General features: G+C 33.6%; 2 protein-coding genes across 3 annotated transcripts; one reads left to right on the forward strand and one right to left on the reverse strand.

The window, feature by feature from the left end:
* Positions 1 to 3,601: 3,601 nt before the first annotated feature.
* Positions 3,602 to 12,941, reverse strand: ascc1 (activating signal cointegrator 1 complex subunit 1). 2 transcript variants are annotated; one of them, XM_026222176.1, is made up of 10 exons: positions 12,792 to 12,941; positions 11,788 to 11,921; positions 11,619 to 11,718; positions 11,105 to 11,202; positions 10,518 to 10,696; positions 9,184 to 9,317; positions 8,984 to 9,103; positions 6,386 to 6,510; positions 5,334 to 5,407; positions 3,602 to 3,857 (listed from the first exon to the last, which is right to left on the reverse strand). In XM_026222176.1, the coding sequence occupies exons 2-10, from the start codon at positions 11,906 to 11,908 to the stop codon at positions 3,741 to 3,743; spliced, it is 1,068 nt and encodes a 355-aa protein (XP_026077961.1). In that variant the 5' UTR covers positions 11,909 to 11,921; positions 12,792 to 12,941; the 3' UTR covers positions 3,602 to 3,740. The 2 variants fall into 2 exon arrangements, with proteins under 2 accessions (XP_026077961.1, XP_026077962.1); XM_026222177.1 differs by having other exon boundaries at positions 11,788 to 11,918; positions 12,792 to 12,909.
* Positions 12,942 to 13,135: 194 nt separating this feature from the next.
* On the forward strand, positions 13,136 to 15,484 carry anapc16 (anaphase promoting complex subunit 16). The gene is made up of 4 exons (XM_026222200.1): positions 13,136 to 13,225; positions 13,902 to 14,050; positions 14,266 to 14,340; positions 15,132 to 15,484. The coding sequence occupies exons 2-4, from the start codon at positions 13,909 to 13,911 to the stop codon at positions 15,239 to 15,241; spliced, it is 327 nt and encodes a 108-aa protein (XP_026077985.1). The 5' UTR covers positions 13,136 to 13,225; positions 13,902 to 13,908; the 3' UTR covers positions 15,242 to 15,484.
* Positions 15,485 to 23,650: the final 8,166 nt, after the last annotated feature.

Raw genomic sequence — 23,650 nt, forward strand, 5'->3', positions numbered from 1 at the left:
CAACTATACTGCGTACTGTTTTATATATTGGCAATGAAATATATTTACACAGAAGTTTGTGACGTCTGTACGGTTTCTTAAAGAAATCTCTTCTGTTCACCAAGGAAGACCACTTCTGCCACATAAGAAAAAAAATCATGCTTTTATTATGAAAATTATCAGATAAAAGTCAAAATTATTATGTCATAATTATGGGATGAAAGTAAAAAATTATGACATAAATATGAGATAAAATGTTGAAATTGTGACGTCTTAATTATGAGATTAAAAAGGCTAAATTGGCAGAATTATGAAATTATGAAAAGTAAATTATGAGATAAAAATCTAAATTGGCGTACTAATTTGAAATTATGACTTTATAAATGATGACTTAATTATAAATTATGAAGTCATAATTATGAGGAAAAGTCAAAATAATGATGTCAGAATTATGACAATTGAAATTATGACAATTATGAGATAAAAAAATGATGTCTTGTCATAATTATAAGGTTAAAAGTCTTAATTATGAGATAACATGTCGAATTTATGACAAGTGAATTATGAGATAAATTTAAATTATGATTTGTCATAAAATACAATTTTAATGTTATGAAATAAAAAGACGAAATTATGAGATAAAAGTCTCAAATATGGCAAAAAGTCAAAATGAGGACATGAAAAATTTGAAATTATCAGGAAAAAAAGGCAAAAACCTGACTGTATCGTATTTATTTCTAATTTTATTATATTTAATATTTTTTATGACTTACTATGTAGTCATTTAGATTTTTTCATTCCATCTCATAATTATGACAAGATATGTTATTGAGATACAGAGTTTCATGTTAATATGAGAAATATTGTGAATATTTCCAGCCTCGTGAGAAATGAATCTATACAGACTTGTTTATTTGTAGAAAGTGCAGCTGTATGTAAACGCTAACTCACATTTTTATTGTTTTTAATAATATTTTTGCTCTGTTTTGGTAAGTTATTTCTTATTGTCTTATACTTTAATGCCTGTTATGATTATTATATCACTGGGCTAAAAATTGCACACATGCTGTGACACAAGTCTTCCCTTTTTTTGTGAAAGATAATATCTATAATATCTGAATGACTTTAATCTGGCGCATCTGAATATCTGAGTTCAGGGCGACTCGAGGGAAGCAGAAATAAAGCGTTTGAGATTCTTTGGTCCTGTTTTAATGATCAGCTCATCACATCAAACCTCAATAAACTCGTCTCTGATCTCCAGCGGATGATCATTGTGTTATTAAGATGAATTATTGAGTCATGAACTGATTTCAGTGAATAATAATTAACTAAAATTCACTTCCAATTTCATTTTTGCCACAACGAGATGGAAAAAAACAAAGCACAGAAATCAGTCTTTGTCTTGTTTTCCCGTAAAAAAAAAAAATAATCTAAACATCCTCAAAGAAACGTTTGCTTGAGAAGGAAAACCGAACAGTCGATCAATTGCTTTTTTCTTTGAGCAAAACTTTTTTTCTAATGGGGAAACAATAATTTAATTCAATCTCAGTTCTGCTTAAGTATCTTGTTTTAAAGCAGTTCACTAAAAATAAAACTAAATAAATGCTAACTGAAATAAAAAAATTAATATTTTAGCTAGTTGCCAAGGAAGCCTGATGTACTAAAATAACTAAAATTAATAAAATTAAGGTAAAAACAAAATAAATAAATATAAATATAATTTTAAGGCAAGGTAATTATAATGAACTAATACTAAAAGCATGGGGGGAAAATACATTCTAAATATATGTATGAAGAATATACATATTTAAATAAGGACAAACACAAAATTTCACAAGACAAAATTACTCAAATTAAAAAAATCTAATTCAAAAAATAAACCCACACTATAATAGAATATGAATGATACTGTTTTTAAAGATGTTCTGTTTTCCAGCTTCTCTTCGCCTGTTTGTGACTGAACACATTTAGGTCCAAATTAAAGGATCACCTAACCAATATGAATATTTTTTAAATATATATTACTTTTACAACTTTGCTCATAGCAACTGTGTCTGCCTGCTAATAATAGGCTGTTATTCCCATCAGTGCGCGTGCACGTCTGCTGCACTCACAGTCTATGACCGCTGGATGGCGCTATTTACACATCTATTCTCAAACGCTTTTATAGACTTCTGCAGTAATGAAAAATACTTATATGAAATAATTCATGCAAAAATGCGGGATATAAACATATATACAACATATATTGCATATATGTGTCTTTCATTCATGCAAAAGTAAACACTTGATAGATTGCGCAGAGATAATTATTGTATTTGCTTTTTTTTCTTACTGATTGTTGTTTGTTTGTTTTGTTTGTTTTTATCTGTCCTGTCTTGCCTGGCTTTTGGACATGAGTCTGGCAAATTGAATTGAATTTAAATTAATCTCGTGTGAGAATAGATGTGTAGCTAAATAGCGCCATCCAGCGGGAGGTCATTTCATTATTACCGGCTTTCAAATTTAAAGCAACAGTTCACCCAAATATATATTTCGTCACCGTTTATTCGCCTCCGATCCTGAACGCTGGTAAATTTCTGTGTGAGATTACTTTAACATTGATGTATTTGTCCTTGTATTCATCTGCAGCCCTGAGAGTGTGGAAAAACTCCTTTTTTTTGTCCTTTTTCTCGATTAAATTACGAAATGCATTATTGGAAAGAGTCTCAGTACTCCATATTTGTGACCCTGAAGCACAAAACCAGTCATAAGGGTCAATTTTTGTGGAATGAGATTTATACATCAGATGGAAGCTGAATAAATAAGATTTATAAGGCTGAGATACAGCTATTTGAAAATCATTGAGAAAATAATCTTTAAAGTTGTCAGAATTAATTCTTAGCAATGCATATTACTAATCAAAAATAAGTTTTTATATATTTACAGTAGGAAATTTAATAAATATCTTGATGGAACATGATTCTTTTCTTACCGTATTTTTCGCACTGTAAGTTGCACTGGACTATAAGTCGCATTTATTTAGAACCAAGAGAAAACATTACCGTCTCCAGCCACGAGAGGGCGCTCTATGTCTTCAGTGTAGACTACAGGAGAACTGAGCAGCATAGAGCGCCCTCTGGCGGCTGGAGACGGTAATGTTTTCTCTTGGTTCATTTCTCTCGGTTCATGTCAAATTAATTTTGATAAATAGGTCACACCTGACTATAAGTCACAGGACCAACCAAAACTATGAAAAAGTGACTTATAGTCCGGAAAATACAGTACTTTAAAGTAAACGGCATTTGATAACACACTTACCCATGATAAAACTCACTGAAGTGCATAGACTCGTGTCTTTATCATACTCGTTTTAAGCTTATAGTAGTTGCTTTCATTGAGATTTTTTATCCATCAGTGTCACCAAAACCTGCAATATCAACTGCATTACTCTGAATTTGGTTTGATTAAAGAGCTCACTTTAAGAAACAGACGCTACAGTCGCAGCTCTGGGTTTATAACACACTGCACCGATGCAGCAGTTATAGACTCTCCTGTGCAAATACATGCAACTAAAACTTCAGGGGAAAAGGCCTAGAGATATTCAGGACATGATTCTGCAATTAAAGGCACACACAAGCAATTTTCCATTAAAATGCTCTTTATGGTTTTTATATAAATATTTACAATGCATGACAGATTTTTATTGCTCAATCCAGTTTCTTAACAGTGAGTTTGGATGCATTCATCAGCAAAGTCCAGAGCGGTGTTTTAGTGTCCCGTCATGAGAATGTGACGCATCCCGCTGAGGAATAGTATCCCGTGCTGTCCGTGGAGAATCTCTGAGAGATCTGCACCGAGTTCAGCTCAAACGCGCCGAAATAAACCTCCCCGAACATCTGTGGAGAAACAGAGTCAGAAACCAGCTGAAGGGGGATTCAGAAGAGACACTTCACACTCCCTCACATGTGCGGTGTGTGTGTGTGTGTGTGTGTGTGCGGTCACACGCTCCAGAACCAGAGAACACATGCTCAGAGAAAGAGCAAATTCTGTTGTTTACGTCAACCTTCATTTCATTCCCAGAATGATTCTGACCATATCATGGAACAGGAGTTCTGAGAAAGCAGCGTAGCCTCTTCTCCTGCTCTAAAAACAGCACAAGAGTGTGTGTGTGTGTGTGTGTGTGTGAGAGAGAGTGATAGTGTGTGAGTGTGCCCGTGTGTGTGTGAGTGAGAGTGATAGTGTGTGAGTGTGCCCGTGTGTGTGTGAGTGAGAAAGAGAGTGATAGTGCGTGTGTGTGTGTGTGTGTGAGAGAGAGAGAGAGAAAGTGTGTGTGTGAGTGATAGTGTGTGTGTGTGTGTGAGTGAGAGAGTGATATTGTGTGTGTGTGTGTGTGTGTGTGTGTGTGAGTGAGAAAGAGAGTGATAGTGCGTGTGTGTGTGTGTGTGTGTGTGTGTGTGTGAGAGAGAGAGAGAGAGAAAGTGTGTGTGTGTGTGTGTGTGTGTGAGATACAAAATATCTAGTAGTTCCGCTGGCTGCCACCAGGGGGCTTCAGAAGCCACACTTCAGTGCTCTGTGTTTCTATACGCTGCTGCTAATTAATTTGGACATTTAACAGAAAATGGTGTTTTGTTCCACGGTAGCAGCATGGAGTATCACAAGTACCATGAATAATGAACATAGTTTATATCACATACACAATATACCGCCGTATGAGCATAATCATCATTTAATACTGTGTTATTATCAGTATACACAGTTTTTGTGACAGCAGATGTGTTTACTGTAATCACTGCTATATTCATACACAATAACAAACACTGAAGAGGGAAATTACTCATCTGTGAGTTGATAAATACTTCATTTGTATCTATTATATCTCGTCTCCTCTCGTGGTGTCTGGTTTGATCTGATTTTATATTGTATGTGATCTATAAGTGGATGTATTTATATACACTTACACTATGGTTCAAAATTTTGAGGCGTGTAAAATGTGTAAAATGAGTCTCTTCTGCTCAGCTAAACTTTTTGTTAAAAAAATACAGTAAAATTGTGAAATGTAAATCATCTGTTTTCTGTGTGAATCTGTGTTAAAGTGTAATGTATTTCTGTGATGCTCCGCTGTATTTTCAGCATCATTCCTCCAGTCTTCAGTGTCACATGATCTTCAGAAATCACAATAATATGATGATTTACTGCTCAAGAAACATTTCTGATTATCATCAGTGTTGAACACAGTTGATATTTTTGGTTAAACTGTGATGCATTTTATTTTTCAGGATTCACAGATGAATATAAAGTTCAAAAGAACAGCATTTATTAGAAATGTGAAATGTTATAAATGTCTTTGCTGTCACTTTGGTCACATTTCTCACCTGTAAGATGTTTTTGGCATTAAAAGCTTCTCGCTCTTTAGCGCTGGGTCTCGCCGAAGCTCCTCGGTCCTCCGCTGAGAGAAACACAGGTCAGGTTAGAGTCTGTATTTCATGTGATGATCACGTCGTGGTCTGAATAACATTACTCAGCTCCTAAACATGAGCTCGGACAGAGCAGCGGTCAGCACTGAACACAAACACGGACAGACTCTGAATAAGAGCCTTGTGTTCGGGAGAAGACCACGTTCACAACCGTGAAAAACATCCTGACAAACAATCTCCTGATAAACACTGCTGGTCTGCTTACATCATTCCTGACCAGCGTCCTGCAGCTCTAAACAAGGACAGAAATTACTGAAAATATAAGCCAAACGGACGCATTCTTAAAAATGAATAAAATTAAAAATTATATTTATAATAATTCAAAAAAAAAAAAAAAATTCATCAAGTATTTGTATTTTATTTTAATGTTTACATTTTATTTTATTAGTTTTAATTGCACTCATTTGGTTAGTTTTTTTATATATTTTAAGCTTTAATTTTATTACAATTTTAGTTAAATCTAGTAATACATATTTCATTTCAATTAGTTGCTCATGCAAAATGTATTATTTTTGTTTTCCATCTGTTAAATTCCATTTCAGATTTTTATAATTAACAAAAAAATATTTCTAATAGTTTTAGCTTTACATGCTTTTATTTTCATTAATTTTATTTAGCTGTAATTTTTGTACCTCAACTTATTTTATTTCAGTCAGTTGACAAGGCATTTAAGTTAAATACTCAAAAGTGAAAGTACTAAAATGAAACTAAAACTGAAATGAAATTTAAGCTCAATAGGAGCATTTATAAAGAAACTAACAAAGATGATAAAAGCACATAAGAAAACGCTTCTGACACACAGACTCCTGATCAACACGCTGCTCTCTGGTTCTGTGCGGGGAGTTTAGCGTCTGCTTGATTCAGTAACAGTGATGGAGATCCTGTGTGTGTTTGTGATGAGGGATTGAAGCTGATCTGGGGTCAGTGATGGGGACTGAGGAGCATCTCACCTGACGGATCTTTCCGGAACAATGTGTTCATGATTGTGCCATGAATCTTCACTCGCTCCCGCTCTCTCTCCATCAGACCAGCAGCTGAGAAACACTCCACGAGCCTGTCAGCGATCTGCTGGAGCCTGCACACACACACACACACACACACACACACAGAGACAGAGACAGAGACACACACACACAGAGAGACACACACACACACACACACACACACACACACACACACAGAGACAGAGACACACACAGACAAACACACACACAGAGACAGAGACACAAACACACACAGAGACAGAGACACACACACGCACACACACACACACACACACAGAGACAGAGACACACACAGACAAACACACACACAGAGACAGAGACACAAACACACACAGAGACAGAGACACACACACGCACACAGACACACACACGCACAGAGACACACACACGCACAGAGACACACAGAGACACACACGCACACAGAGACACACACGCACGGAGACACACGCACGGAGACACACACACGCACGGAGACACACACACACGCACAGAGACACACACACACGCACAGAGACACACACACACGCACAGAGACACACACACACGCACAGAGACACACACACACGCACAGAGACACACACACGCACAGAGACACACACACGCACAGAGACACACACACGCACAGAGACACACACACACACGGAGACACACACACACACGCACGGAGACACACACACACGCACGGAGACACACACACGCACAGAGACACACACACGCACAGAGACACACACACACACGCACAGAGACACACACACACACGCACAGAGACACACACACACGCACAGAGACACACACACACGCACAGAGACACACACACACACGCACAGAGACACACACACACGGAGACACACACACACACGCACAGAGACACACACACACATCAATGAGTAAAACTGAAAATGTCATTTTAAAAAATATCTTTCACCTTATAAAAATGACAAAAGCACAAAAATACTAGTACTTAAACTAGAATTAAAACTATTAAAATAAATGTTTGTTAATTAAAATAAATCCGTATTTTAAATCTGTTTTAATCAAATATAAAGATGAAAAACGTAATCGTACAAAATAAAAAAAAAAAGATCAATTCTGCCTTGGCAATTACAAAAATTACTAAAACTGACATACAATGAAAGCTACATAGACAAAAAAAAAATATTAATGCCAAAAGTGTACATCTAAAATTAAAACTATTAAAAATAATATTAGCTAATTAAAATAAAATATAAATATTTGATGAAAAACTTAAACTTATTTTATTTCATCTAGCTGCCTAGACAACTTTTATTTTTTGTTTCATGTTTACGTCTTCATTTAATATTTATATTTTATTTAATTAAATTTTTTAAAAAAGTAATTTTTAAATTTAAGTTTAAGTAACTTCATGTGCTTTTGTAACTTTTGTTAGTTTTTTATAAATATTCCTATTCAGCTTTAATTTCATTCAAATGATTCAAAACATATTTTGTAGTACTAAGATGACAAACACTGAAATAGAAATAAAACTAAAGTTAAATAGAATTATTAAAAATGGCAAAGCACATAACTTACGAACTAAAATTAAAATATTAAATCTAATTCAAAATATTAATAAATACTGTCATGTATCATAAATAATACTAAGACAACCGTACAATTAGGGCTGGGCGATATGGAGCAAAAAATATATCTCGATATACGATATATATCTTGATATCTTTACAGGAAAAATAACCCCCCCAAAAACTACTACTACAAAAAAAAAAGTATAATAATAATTATAATAATAATATTAATAATATGCCAAATATTACTTTTAGGGCTCTATGAAAGGTTTTATTTTTTCTTCACCATATGTTTTATATGTGTTTTAGCATGTGTAATTATTTAAATGCATAAAAACAACTTAATTTGTAAAAAAAAAAAAAAACTTAAAATAGCCTTATGAAATGTTTTTTCCCCTCTGAAATTCTGTGTATTTACATTTTTCTGATTATCAAATGAAGGCATAAAACATTCATTTAATTTATCTTTTAATTATTAAAAACTAAGCAAACTTAATTTTTTGGTAAACAAAGGGGATTTACTATTAAAAATAAAACATGGAAGAAATGTTGTGTTATTTCTTAAAAAATTATGTTCGTTTCATTTTAATAATTTTAATTCAATACTACAGTCTATGATGTGATATATGACGCTAGTTTTACTCAAATGCTCATGAAGTGACTCTCAGAGCAGTTCTGGAGATGTTGTTCATGTGTTCTCGTCCTCCTTTAGTGAGATGATAGAAACTGAAATCACCGGAGCGTCACGCGCGCTTCCGTGTGTTTAATGAATGAAGACGCGCTTCTGCTCCATTCATTAACACAGACACGCAGAAGATGCAGGATTCAGATTTAAATAGACTGTTCCGGCTTAATATTTGCAGATATTAGTCCATATCTGGACTAATCTGGAGGTGGGGGCGAGCACAGCACAGAGAAGGCAAACAAGCAAAGTGGCGGAATCAGAATTAAATATAAACAATATATTGATATATACGATATGTATATAATGGTATCGTACTTGTCAGATCCGTCTTGAACCCTGACTTTGGCATACAGAACGTCCACCATCGAGGGGTCATCATTCATATACTCAATTCCTCGGACCTCCACAGGAAGTGGTTTGGCTTCGGTTATGTCTCTGTGGAGATAAAGCAGCACATTGACTCTGCTGACCGTCGCTGCGGTCTGTTCTGATGCTTCACAGACTGCAGTAATGACCTGATGACATCCTGGCACTGCTGCAGGAGCTCGCTCGCACGTGTCACTTCCTGTTCGTTCAGCAGGGCCAGCGTGCCGATGGTCAGGTGGAGCTTGGCTGGGTTCTGGAAGATGCTCTCATCCACCCCTGCGTCCTGCACACCACACATCAACACCAACTCAAAGAGATGAGACACAAACCTAGCCAACGTTTCAGACATGCTTTTATCACCACTGTTAATCATTCACAACAAGACCAGGATCAAGAACTCAGGAAACAGTAAACAGAGTGGATTTTACTGTGACTGTATCACATTATGCCATTAACCTTTTAATATAATATAACATAATAATTAATATATTTATTAACCTGATTACATTTCTACATTAATATTATATTTAACTTTTGCATTACGTACTGGCAACAATAAGACAATAAGATAATAATATAATATAAATAATAAACAATATTTTACATTAACCTTACTAGAAGAGAAGACAATTTTAATTAAATATTTAAATTAACATTACATTTAATTTATGCATAAATGTAATAAATAAAATAAAATAAATAATAATAATAATAAAATAAATAAATACAATTTCATTTATTCAAATAAAATAAATTAAAATTAAATATTTAGATTAATATTAAATTGAATTTATGCAATAAAAATGAAATAAAACAAAAATCAAACTAAATTAAATTTAAATATTTAAATTAGATCATTAAATTTAAATTAAATTTATGCATTAACTATGGGCAACAATGTCAAGGAAGTAAAAAAAAAATTAAATAATAATAATAATAACAATAAAAATAAAATTAAAAAAAGGTATGCAAATAAAATTAAAATGAAATTAAATCTTTAAATTTACATTAAACTTATGCATTAACTACTACCAACAATTCATCCAAGAAGTAAGAAAAAGAAAAAAATATATAATTAAATTTATGCAAGTAAAATTAAATGAAATCTTTAAATTAACATTAAATTGAATTTATGCATTAACTACTACCAACAATATGTCCAGAAATTAAATAGAATGAATTCTGCTGTATCTTTATTTTGTTATATCATGTTAAACTATATAATCTAATCCTAAAATAACAAATATTAAATTACATTTTTTTAACTCTACTGACAACAATAAAAACAGGAACAATAATTAAGAAGGTAAATGGGGGTGAATTTTGCTGTTACCATTATATTATATTATATTACAAATCTTATATTACATTAACCATATATTATAATACAAAATGCATGTGTTACAATACTAGATTGAATTCTTGCAGTCTTAATTGTGGTCACTTCTGTCTGTGTGTTGACTTCACGAGTAAATGTTCTCACCTGTCCACATCGCTCGAGCACCTGCTCTCGAAACCGCAGGAAGCCCTGCTGCACCTGAGGATGATTCAGTGCAAACGACAGGAAGTGTGTGAACGGCTGCTTCCTCCGAAAGCTGTCGATCAAAACCTCAACGCGGGTTACAGCTGAGGTGACGGCTGCTCGGTGTGCACCTGTGATCACTGAACACACACACACACACACACACAGACGTGCACTTCTGTAAAGCCACAGGACAACCACAGGAAGAACATACAGTCCTCACCGCTTCACACAACAACACACTGACACCAGAACATCCTGCTACTAGAACATTCCGACCTCAGCACCTTCGTTTTTAGCTGCAAACGCATCTTGCACATTCATTTAACGCCAAACGAAACATAACAACCTACAGACACACGAGCAACAAACTAGAGGACTTGTATCTCAACATAACGTGGGTTTAAAGCATGCAAAACTCACAGACAACATCCTACAGCAGTTTCTATACAGTAGCTAAGGCATTATGGGTTGTTAGAGCTGATGCACATATGCTTTAATGCATTCCCTGAGAGTTTGAGATGTGAGTTTGTGTCTCATAATCTTACCGATCTGTCCTTCCACGCCTTGTTTCGGGATGCTGATGGAAGTCTTCGTCTCTGTTTCCAGCCGCTTACGAGTCTCTCCCTTCTTCCCGATTATATACCTGAGAACACAGTCGAGATGCATGCGAAAAAAACTCTGTTTCTGCATTAGAATGAAAACATATACAGAAATCTAACATACTTAATGATTTTATTTCACTGTGAACACAAGATATCATTTGGTGCATTAATATGAATAAAACATGGAATGGTATAAACTCCAAACAGTGAGAAATTAACTCAAACTATAGCCTAAACTTGTGAAAAATTGCAGTCTGATAAATTCAGAATTGCTTGAAATAAAGTCAGAAATGTGAGACATTAACTTAAAATAGTGAAATATAATATATATGATATAAACACACAATTTTGATGCAAGTCTGACTGAAAACTAGCTTTTTTGAAAATTCTAGATGTAAAAGCAGCAATCAATGTCACTTTAGTGTGTGTGAGTGTGATCTAGAACTCATGTACTGACTTGTAAAGGACACTGGGCACGTCTATGGCGCAGCGGAAGCCTCTGTCCGTCTGCTCGATGTCGTACGCATCACACGGTTCGTCTAGACACGGCTCGGCCGCTGTGGAACAACACATTCACTTCATATGACGTCACACTAAAGACACGAAGCAGTGGAGTGAATACAAACCTGCTCCTGAACACGGATAATCCTCCTCCTCCTCTTCTTCTTCATAACTCTCCTCCTGGACTTGATTCTTTCTGTAGATTCTGCCATTGATGTTAACGAGAGCCGGACGCAAGATCTCCATCACACACAAACTGCTGGAAGAGACAGAGAGAGAACAGTTCATCTAAATATACAGCAGTGGACCGGAATATACCTGTAGGATCCACATTACAGTCACTAAAGAGGAAGTCAGATTCCTAAAAGAGAATCTATTTTTAAGTAAATGTTGTTGTTTTTTTAACTTATGATTCATCAGAGTTTCTAACATTGATAATATTAATAAATCATCATATTAGAATGATTTCTGAAGATCATGTGATTCTGAAGACTGGAGTAATGATGCTGAAAATACAGCGGTGCATCATAGAAATAAATTATATTTTATAGTATATTAAGATATAGAACTGTTATTTTAAATTGCAATAATATTTCACAATTTTACTGATTTTTCTGTATTTTTTATTAAATTCTTGGTGATCCCAAACTTTTTTTTTTATGTCAGTGTATGTATAAAACATACTTATAAATAAACTAAAACTTACAATTTAACAATATTTATATGCTGACATTTCATATTCATTGAACAGAAAAAAAATCTATATTTATAAAAAAGAAAAAAGAATCTAGGCTCGTCAGTAAACATGATCAATTTATTAGGTTTCCACTGAAACACAACTGTCAAGATCATCATTTTGGTGGGATGAAGTGTCTCCTAGAACAGTTCGTTCATGACATCTTCTGAAAACACTGAAATTCAGCAGAAAGACGTTTAAATGTCTCATAAATGAATACAAATATATTTTTATAGATCATGTGCTTCAACCGATGGCTGTCTGAATTAAATAAACACGAATAAACCGCACGAAACAACTCAGAACAAATGAAAAACATCAACACAGACCATATACACCCAAGAACGCATGCATATTAATTATTTAACATAATTAAATGATTAATCTTTCTACCTTTGAGCTGCTGTGTGTTTGCACGAAACGGTTGATGAAGACGGAGACTCCACTTCCGCTTTCGGCTTCTCGCTTAAAAGCCCTCTGCCAAGAGAATATTATCAAAAAATAATTAAAATAATGATAATAATACAATCCTTAACATATTATAATGAAATATATATAATATTTAAATATTTAATACGCATTTAAATAATAGAAAAGTAACCGATATCAAGCTATTAACTTTCAATTGTCAAGATACGTCTCCATTAAAATTGATGTTTATATTTTTATTACAATAACACTGTCCAATAACGTAGTAAATTAACGGTTGAATAAAAATAAATAAATGTGCCTCATGGCGCCACGACGTCAGGTGACGCTGGGACGTCGGATCAGCGTCAATCTGACGTAAACGAACGCAGTGAGGAAACAGTAGCGGCGCGACGCAGGTTAACAAATATTACACATGCTTCACTTTATTATGATTCATTCTTGTATATATACCAGTATATATATATATATATATATATATATATATATATATATATATATATATATATATATATATATATATATATATATATATATTGCTCGTGAAACGCTAATGAATTGTGGAAGGTTGTTAATGACTCGTGTTATTCCTCCATTACGAGTGTTGCTTTTATAAATCCAAATTGTCAATGCAATTGTTTATTGTTTTTAATTAAAACGTCAAAGTTAAAAATAATTAATATAAAGCAATGCAGTGATTGTTCTGTGTGTTTACAGCATTTCTATAACCTGACATACAGAGCTTTTTATTGAAAGCGTGACGTTTTTTCAAAGAGTATAAGTATTATTTAATGGAAAGATGTTTGTAAATACGTATTTATATATTTGTATTTATATATATATATATATAGTATTAAAATTATATTATTGTATATAGTTATATAAAATGTATATATATATTTTAAAAATTATTTTATATTCAGTCAACAGAACGTGTGTTTAAGAAAACCAGGTTTTGGCCAAACCTGAATGTTTGTGTTTGATGATTCATTAGTCTTTATCTCACGAGCTGTCTCTGTGCATGAGTTGAGCTGTGTTTATGGCATGTTCTTGTGTTTGTGATGATCTGAACAGACTGTGAATGGCAGCATCTTCGTCCTCGTCCTCGGCTGGAGGAGTCAGCGGCAGCTCGGTGATCGGATCCGGCTTCAGTGCTTCCGAGCTCATCCCGCCCAGGAAAGTGCTGTACACGTATCCCAAAGGAGCCGGAGAGATGATGGAGGGTGTGTGCACTGTATCCCTCTTTCTTAAGCATTTCTGAACTCCATTTTTGTCCTTCAGTAGCTCGGAAATGGCACAGACTGTCTGGCACAAAGCCCTGTTATATAATGAGCTCAGCACAGACTGAAACAGAAGAAGCAGTTCGACTCTGTATCCTTCAGTCTGTTTTTTACTCACAATATATAGCATGCATACATTTGCCTATTTTCCCCCACAGATGGGTCTGATCGATTTTTATGCGAGTCTGTCTTTAGCTATCAAGTTGCATCCACATTGAAGCAGGTCAAACATGGTGAGTTAAAAAAAAAAACTCGGTTTACTTAAAGGAATAGTTCAGCTGAAAATGCATGTTGAATGAACATGTGATCACGCTCCGTTCATCCAAGATCAGGATGAGTTTGTTTCTTCATCAGGTTTGGAGAAATGTAGCACTGCATCAGTGTCTCATCAATGGATGCTCTGCAGTGAATGGGTGCCGTCAGAATGAGAGTCTGATAAAAACATCACAATAATCCACAGCACTCCAGTCCATCAGTGAACATCTGGAGAAGACAAAAGATGAAACACATCCAGCATTAAGATGATTTTAACTCAAATAATCCTCCAGTGAAAAAGTGCATCTGCTGTTGTCTCTCACAGATTAGTTTAGATCTGTTTAAACGCTGCTTGATCTGTGCAGATTTCTCTCCTGATTCAGACCAGAACACTTTTTCACTGGAGGAAGTGTTATTATGGATTATTTGAGTTAAAATCATCTTAATGCTGGATGTGTTTCATCTTTTGTCTCCTCCAGATGTTCACTGATGGACTGGAGTGCTGTGGATTATTGTGATGTTTTTATCAGACTCTCATTCTGACGGCACCCATTCACTGCAGAGCATCCATTGATGAGACACTGATGCAGTGCTACATTTCTACAAACCTGATGAAGAAACAAACTCATCCTGATCTGGGAAGAAACGGAGGATGTTCATTATAGTTCAGAATTTGGGTGGACTGTCCCTTTAAATCTCTGTGCACATTAGAGTTTGCATGAGAATTTGAGCTTCACTGATGGTTGATCTGGATTGACTCTGATCTCAGATCAGCAGGTGTCACGGATGGAGCGTCTGGCCGGACTGGTGGAGCAGCTGGAGGCGGATGAGTGGAAATATAAACCCATCGAGCAGCTCCTGGGATTCACGACCTCATGACTGCATTCAGCACAGACAGATCAGATTCTGTGCCCGTAAACATATTCATAAGCCTGTTTTTTGTTACATGTACTGTAGGTGTATGATGTTTTGCACTGATTTATAATCGCCAACATTATGTTTTGTGATCATGTGTTTAAATATGCCTTGTGTTTTTGGATTAAAGGCTTTAGGAATACTTTAACCCCATGTTTACATGAACTCTGAATACATGTACAATAAAGCCTTTTTAAGCACAATTCATAATGTTGTATGAATTTATTTAAATGAAGATCAAAGGGTGCATTTAAATATTTACATAAAGTTTAAAGATTTTAATGAAATCATTATCAATTTTATTTACTTTCTTAATGTGCTCAAAAAAAAAAAAAGATTTAGGCTATGTATTTGAATTGTCAGTCATAAGTGAATGAAACAGGCCAGATTCTCCATTTAAAAAATCTTGGTGTAGTTTAATAACAACTGTTTGCATCTATTTAAAAAAAAAGATAAATATATTTATTCAAATTGTTCAGAATCCGCATAAATCTGTTGCAAAAACAATTAGTTATTCAGTTAAAAAGTATAAATGGGGCGGTACAACGAAAACTGGTTGTGTGTGTGTATTAAAATATATTTTATATAATTTAATATTTTGCGTGTGTGTGTGTGAATGTATATGTGTGTGTGTGTGTGTGTGTGTGTGTACATATATATATATATATATATATATTTATATTATTATTATAATTTATTATTATTATTTTATTTTTATTTTTATTTTTTTGCATTAATGTTCCTTGTCTTTTTTTAGAACATTTCAACAGTTATAAAAAAATAAAAAAAACGTATTAAATAATTTTCATTTTCTGTTGGTGTCTAATTTTTCCTGTTAAAATCTCACACAAAGTTCAAACCATGTGTTTGTCAATGCATTTAGTTATTCAAAGCGTGAGGCTTTTGCAAAGAGTAGAAGTGTGTCAAATTAAAATCTTTACCATTAAGTTTTTCAGTGACTTCTGTCAGTCTGTTTTCATTAGATTCATCTGCAATTATTATTTAGTCAACTGAGCATGTGTAAAAACTCTGTTTGGCTAACACAATGGCTGAGGGTGTGTAGGAGTCGTGCTGCACACGGTCGAGTAGAAACACAGAGCGGGGGACCGACAGAAGAATGTAAATAAGAGCCTAAAGTCTTTGTGCTTGAGCTGAAGCAAGCACAGCACTCAGTCAAAGCTATCACCTACAATGAGATTACTGTTTTAATGCTGAAATAATTAGAACAAAAGTTAAAGTTCATGTTAAACTTTGAGGGGGAAAGAAAAAGCAATGTAATGTGAGTCTTGAGTTCCTTTAGATGCTTGATGAGCCTTGAACATCAGCAGATGTTTATCAGACTGTATCGAAGCAGACCGCAGAGATGTTTCTGAATGAAAGTACTGTACGTTCTGTTCTGTTCTCACTGAGATGTTGATTGTCTATATTACACAAAAGGGCGTTTCTAACTCTATAGCTATAGACCTCTGGGTCCTAATGCCGGAAACACAAGGGTGACGCTCACGAGAAATATATTAGACAGATTTTTTAAGTTCTTATCATTCACTATCTAGTGGTTCTTGTTAGATTTTCATTACTGTTATTGTTATAAAATGTTTTTTAGTCACAAATTAAATGTATATATATATATATATATATATATATATATATATATATATATATATACACACACACACACACACACACATACAATGTAGTATTTAATAGAAGCACATTTTAAATTATATGTCTTATTATATTACAATAAAGGAAAGTACATATTTTTGTATTATAGTAATTGGGGTTTAAAAGAAAATCTTTATGGCCCTTTGAATATACTGCATTTAATGCAAAATAATATTTTTCTATTTTTGGTGTGAAATATGAGGAACATATTTTTACAGTTTCTTGCATATGCATATATTAAGATTTGCATATTGCACAAACTGCTCTTTCATGGTTTCAGATGTACAAAACAAGTTCTGTTGTTGTTTTCATGCATGCCAACATTTGGGTGATTTGCTTTATGGTCATAAAATATATGACATATGATAGTGTGAAATGTAAATGAACTAGGACGGTATGTTTTGTTCCTGGAAGGGGGACCCGTGTCTTTGTTTTTGTCTGTGGTTCCTCCTATATTCAGAGAGAACTGTTTGTCCTCCTCTGCTGAAGTACATCTGTGAAGTTTGGCTTCCCTCCAACAAACCTCTGTTGCATTATATGTGTAGGATTGTGTGCATGAACCTAAATAAAAGCCCACTTGTGAATCTTCACTCAGTCTCAAGGAGAGAGTGCTTGAAATTTCAAAACTGTATTTGCTTTGGTTGCTCAATTCTTTGTCCTGAAGAAATGGTTTATTATTAAACACAGTTAAATTGGTCAAAGGCTTTCATTCAAATGGACAAACAGCATTAAGTTTTAACCCGGAAACCTTCCAGCAATTATTGCAGCATTTCGTAGAAGTTGTAAGGATCATTATACAACTGTAAATGAGTTTTACTCAACATGTTTTTGATCCCAAGCAAGCTGGTTTAGTCACCCTCCAGTTCACCCTCTTTTAGGATTAAACTTGCAACCTAGTTATAGGTAAATACACACATTTATAATATATGATATAAAGTCAGAATTGTACGATATAAAGTCAGAATCATGCGATATAAAGTCAGAATTGTGCGAATTGTGCGATATAAAGTCAGAATTATGCGATATAAAGTCACAATTGTGCGATATAAAGTCAGAATTGTGTTATAAACTCAGAATTGTGCTATATAAAGTCAGAATTGTGATGCATAAAGTCAGAATTGTGTGATATAAAGTCATAATTGTGCTAATTGTGCTATATAAAGTCAAAATCGTGCGATATAAAGTCAGAATTGTGTTATAAACTCAGAATTGTTCTATATAAAGTCAGAATTGTGATGCATAAAGTCAGAATTGTACGATATAAAGTCAGAATCGTGCAATATAAAGTCAGAATTGTGTGTTATAAAGTCAGAATTGTGCGATATAAAGTCAGAATTGTGTTATAAACTCAGAATTGTTCTATATAAAGTCAGAATTGTGATGCATAAAGTCAGAATTGTACGATATAAAGTCAGAATCGTGCAATATAAAGTCAGAATTGTGTGTTATAAAGTCAGAATTGTGCGATATAAAGTCAGAATTGTGCGATATAAAGTCAGAATTGTGTTATAAAGTCAGAATCGTGCGATATTAAGTCAGAATTGTGTGTTATAAAGTCAGAATTGTGCGATATAAAGTCAGAATTGTGTTATAAACTCAGAATTGTTCTATATAAAGTCAGAATTGTGATGCATAAAGTCAGAATTGTACGATATAAAGTCAGAATCGTGCAATATAAAGTCAGAATTGTGTGTTATAAAGTCAGAATTGTGCGATATAAAGTCAGAATTGTGCGATATAAAGTTAGAATTGTGTTATAAAGTCAGAATCGTGCGATATTAAGTCAGAATTGTGTGTTATAAAGTCAGAATTGTGCGATATAAAGTCAGAATTGTGATGCATAAAGTCAGAATTGTGCAATATAAAGTCAGAATTGTCAGCCATAAAGTCAGAATTGTGCGATATAAAGTCAGAATTGTGATGCATAAAGTCAGAATTGTGCAATATAAAGTCAGAATTGTGTGATATAAAGTCAGAATTGTGCGATATAAAGTCAGAATTGTGCGATATAAAGTCAGAATTGTGTGATATAAAGTCAGAATTGTGCGATATAAAGTCAGAATTGTGATGCATAAAGTCAGAATTGTGCGATATAAAGTCAGAATTGTGCGATATAAAGTCAGAATTGTGTGATATAAAGTCAGATTTGTGCGATATAAAGTTAGAATTGTGCAATATAAAGTTAGAATTGTGCGATATAAAGTCAGAATTGTGAGGCATAAAGTCAGAATTGTGCGATATAAAATCAGAATTGTGCGATATAAAGTTAGAATTGTGCGATATAAAGTTAGAATTGTGCGATATAAAGTCAGAATTGTGCGATATAAAGTTAGAATTGTGCAATATAAAGTTAGAATTGTGCGATATAAAGTCAGAATTGTGAGGCATAAAGTCAGAATTGTGCGATATAAAATCAGAATTGTGCGATATAAAGTTAGAATTGTGCGATATAAAGTTAGAATTGTGCGATATAAAGTCAGAATTGTGCGATATAAAGTCAGAATTGTGCGATATAAAGTTAGAATTGTGCGATATAAAGTTAGAATTGTGCGATATAAAGTCAGAATTGTGCGATATAAAGTCAGAATTGTGTGATATAAAGTCAGAATAGTGCGATATAAAGTCAGAATTGTGAGGCATAAAGTTAGAATTGTGCGATATAAAGTCATAATTATGTGACAAAGTTAGAATAGTGCGATATAAAGTCAGAATTGTGTGATATAAAGTCAGAATTGTGCGATATAAAGTCAGAATTGTGATGCATAAAGTCAGAATTGTGCAATATAAAGTCAGAATTGTCAGCCATAAAGTCAGAATTGTGCGATATAAAGTCAGAATTGTGATGCATAAAGTCAGAATTGTGCGATATAAAGTCAGAATTGTGATGCATAAAGTCAGAATTGTGCAATATAAAGTCAGAATTGTGCGATATAAAGTCAGAATTGTGCAATATAAAGTCAGAATTGTGCGATATAAAGTCAGAATTGTGTGATATAAAGTCAGAATTGTGCGATATAAAGTTAGAATTGTGCAATATAAAGTTAGAATTGTGCGATATAAAGTCAGAATTGTGAGGCATAAAGTCAGAATTGTGCAATATAAAATCAGAATTGTGCGATATAAAGTTAGAATTGTGCGATATAAAGTTAGAATTGTGCGATATAAAGTTAGAATTGTGCGATATAAAGTCAGAATTGTGCGATATAAAGTCAGAATTGTGAGGCATAAAGTTAGAATTGTGCGATATAAAGTCAGAATTATGTGACAAAGTTAGAATAGTGCGATATAAAGTCAGAATTGTGTGATATAAAGTCAGAATTGTGCGATATAAAGTCAGAATTGTGCGATATAAAGTCAGAATAGTGCGATATAAAGTCAGAATTGTGAGGCATAAAGTTAGAATTGTGCGATATAAAGTCAGAATTATGTGACAAAGTTAGAATAGTGCGATATAAAGTCAGAATTGTGTGATATAAAGTCAGAATTGTGCGATATAAAGTCAGAATTGTGCGATATAAAGTCAGAATTGTGTGATATAAAGTCAGAATAGTGCGATATAAAGTCAGAATTGTGAGGCATAGTTAGAATTGTGCGATATAAAGTCAGAATTGTGCGATATAAAGTCAGAATTGTGCGATATAAAGTTAGAATTGTGCAATATAAAGTCAGAATTGTGCGATATAAAGTCAGAATTGTGCGATAAAAAGTTAGAATTGTGTGATATAAAGTCAGAATAGTGCAATATAAAGTCAGAATTGTGAGGCATAAAGTTAGAATTGTGCGATATAAAGTCAGAATTGTGTGATATAAAGTCAGAATTGTGCGATATAAAGTCAGAATAGTGCGATATAAAGTCAGAATTGTGTGACATAAAGTTAGAATAGTGCGATATAATGTCAGAATTGTGTGATATAAAGTCATAATTGTGCGATATAAAGTCAGAATAGTGCGATATGAAGTCAGAATTGTGAGGCGTAGTTAGAATTGTGCGATATAAAGTCAGAATTGTGCGATATAAAGTTAGAATTGTGCGATATAAAGTCAGAATTGTGCGATATAAAGTTAGAATTGTGCGATATAAAGTCAGAATTGTGTGACATAAAGTTAGAATTGTGCGATATAAAGTCAGAATTGTGTGATATAAAGTCAGAATTGTGCGATATAAAGTCAGAATTGTGTGATATAAAGTCAGAATAGTGCGATATAAAGTCAGAATTGTGAGGCGTAGTTAGAATTGTGCAATATAAAGTCAGAATTGTGCGATATAAAGTCAGAATTGTGCGATATAAAGTCAGAATTGTGTGACATAAAGTTAGAATTGTGCGATATAAAGTCAGAATTGTGTGATATAAAGTCAGAATTGTGCGATATAAAGTCAGAATAGTGCGATATAAAGTCAGAATTGTGAGGCATTGTTAGAATTGTGCGATATAAAGTCAGAATTGTGCGATATAAAATCAGAAATGTGCGATATAAAGTCAGAATTTTGCGATATAAAGTTAGAATTGTGCGATATAAAGTCAGAATAGAGCGATATAAAGTCAGAATTGTGAGGCATAAAGTTAGAATTGTGCAATATAAAGTCAGAATTGTGTGATATAAAGTCAGAATAGTGCGATATAAAGTCAGAATTGTGTGACATAAAGTTAGAATAGTGCGATATAATGTCAGAATTGTGTGATATAAAGTCATAATTGTGCGATATAAAGTCAGAATAGTGCGATATGAAGTCAGAATTGTGAGGCGTAGTTAGAATTGTGCGATATAAAGTCAGAATTGTGCGATATAAAGTTAGAATTGTGCGATATAAAGTCAGAATTGTGCGATATAAAGTTAGAATTGTGCGATATAAAGTCAGAATTGTGTGACATAAAGTTAGAATTGTGCGATATAAAGTCAGAATTGTGTGATATAAAGTCAGAATTGTGCGATATAAAGTCAGAATTGTGTGATATAAAGTCAGAATAGTGCGATATAAAGTCAGAATTGTGAGGCGTAGTTAGAATTGTGCAATATAAAGTCAGAATTGTGCGATATAAAGTCAGAATTGTGCGATATAAAGTCAGAATTGTGTGACATAAAGTTAGAATTGTGCGATATAAAGTCAGAATTGTGTGATATAAAGTCAGAATTGTGCGATATAAAGTCAGAATAGTGCGATATAAAGTCAGAATTGTGAGGCATTGTTAGAATTGTGCGATATAAAGTCAGAATTGTGCGATATAAAATCAGAAATGTGCGATATAAAGTCAGAATTTTGCGATATAAAGTTAGAATTGTGCGATATAAAGTCAGAATAGAGCGATATAAAGTCAGAATTGTGAGGCATAAAGTTAGAATTGTGCAATATAAAGTCAGAATTGTGTGATATAAAGTCAGAATTGTGCGATATAAAGTCAGAATTGTGAGGCATAAAGTTAGAATAGTGCGATATAAAGTCAGAATTGTGAGGCATAAAGTTAGAATTGTGCGATATAAAGTCAGAATAGTGCGATATAAAGTCAGAATTGTGCGATATAAAGTCAGAATTGTGCGATATAAAGTCAGAATAGTGCGATATAAAGTCAGAATTGTGAGGCATAGTTAGAATTGTGTGATATAAAGTCAGAATTGTGTGACATAAAGTTAGAATTGTGCGATATAAAGTCAGAATTGTGTGATATAAAGTCAGAATTGTGAGGCATAAAGTTAGAATTGTGCGATTTAAAGTCAGAATTGTGTGATATAAAGTCAGAATTGTGAGGCATAAAGTTAGAATTGTGCGATATAAAGTCAGAATTGTGTGACATAAAGTTAGAATAGAGCGATATAAAGTTAGAATTGTGCGATATAAAGTCAAAATTGTGAGGCATAAAGTTAGAATTCTGCGATATAAATTTAGAATTGTGCGATATAAAGTCAGAATTGTGTGACATAAAGTTAGAATAGTGCAATATAAAGTTAGAATTGTGTGATATAAAGTCAGAATTGTGAGGCATTAAGTTAGAATTGTGTGATATAAAGTCATAATTGTGCGATATAAAGTCAGAATTGTGAGGCATAAAGTTAGAATTTTGTGATATAAAGTCAGAATTCTGCTATATGAATTTAGAGTTGTGCGATATAAAGTCAGAATTGTGCGATATAAAGTCAGAATTGTGAGGCATAAAGTTAGAATTGTGTGATATAAAGTTAGAATTGTGTGATATAAAGTCAGAATTGTGAGGCATAAAGTTAGAATTTTGTGATATAAAGTCATAATTGTGTGATATAAAGTCAGAATTCTGCTATATGAATTTAGAATTGTGCGATATAAAGTCAGAATTTTGCAATATAAATTTAGAATTCTGCGATATAAAGTCAGAATTGTGCGATATAAAGTCAGAATTGTGCAATATAAAGTCAGAATTGTGAGGCATAAAGTCAGAATTGTGAGATATCAAGTCCGAATTGTGAGGCATAAAGTTAGAATTGTGCGATATGAAGTCAGAATTGTGAGGCATAAAGTCAGGATTGTGAGGCATAAAGTCAGGATTGAGGAATATAAAGTCAGAATTGTGCGAAATAAAGTCAGAATTGTGCAATATAAAGTCAGAATTGTGAGGCATAAAGTCAGGATTGTGCGATATAAAGTCACAATTGTGCGATATAAAGTCACAATTGTGCGATATAAAGTCAGAATCGTGCGATATAAAGTCACAATTGTGCGATATAAAGTCAGGATTGTGC

This window comes from Carassius auratus, chromosome 37 (assembly GCF_003368295.1).
Source record: "Carassius auratus strain Wakin chromosome 37, ASM336829v1, whole genome shotgun sequence".
In the NCBI taxonomy this organism is placed as follows: Eukaryota; Metazoa; Chordata; class Actinopteri; order Cypriniformes; family Cyprinidae; genus Carassius; species Carassius auratus.

Bases quoted from the DNA above. Each gene is read 5' to 3' on its own strand.
- anapc16 (XM_026222200.1), top strand. From the start codon at position 13,909: ATGGCAGCATCTTCGTCCTCGTCCTCGGCTGGAGGAGTCAGCGGCAGC. The intron at 14,051-14,265 runs GTGTGTGCACTG...TTTCCCCCACAG, and splicing joins AGCCGGAGAGATGATGGAGG to ATGGGTCTGATCGATTTTTA. The intron at 14,341-15,131 runs GTGAGTTAAAAA...CTCTGATCTCAG, and splicing joins ATTGAAGCAGGTCAAACATG to ATCAGCAGGTGTCACGGATG.
- ascc1 (XM_026222176.1), bottom strand. From the start codon at position 11,908: ATGGAGATCTTGCGTCCGGCTCTCGTTAACATCAATGGCAGAATCTAC. The intron at 9,104-9,183 runs GTCATTACTGCA...TTATCTCCACAG, and splicing joins CAGTGCCAGGATGTCATCAG to AGACATAACCGAAGCCAAAC. The intron at 6,511-8,983 runs GTACGATACCAT...GTGTGTGTGCAG, and splicing joins GTTCAAGACGGATCTGACAA to GCTCCAGCAGATCGCTGACA.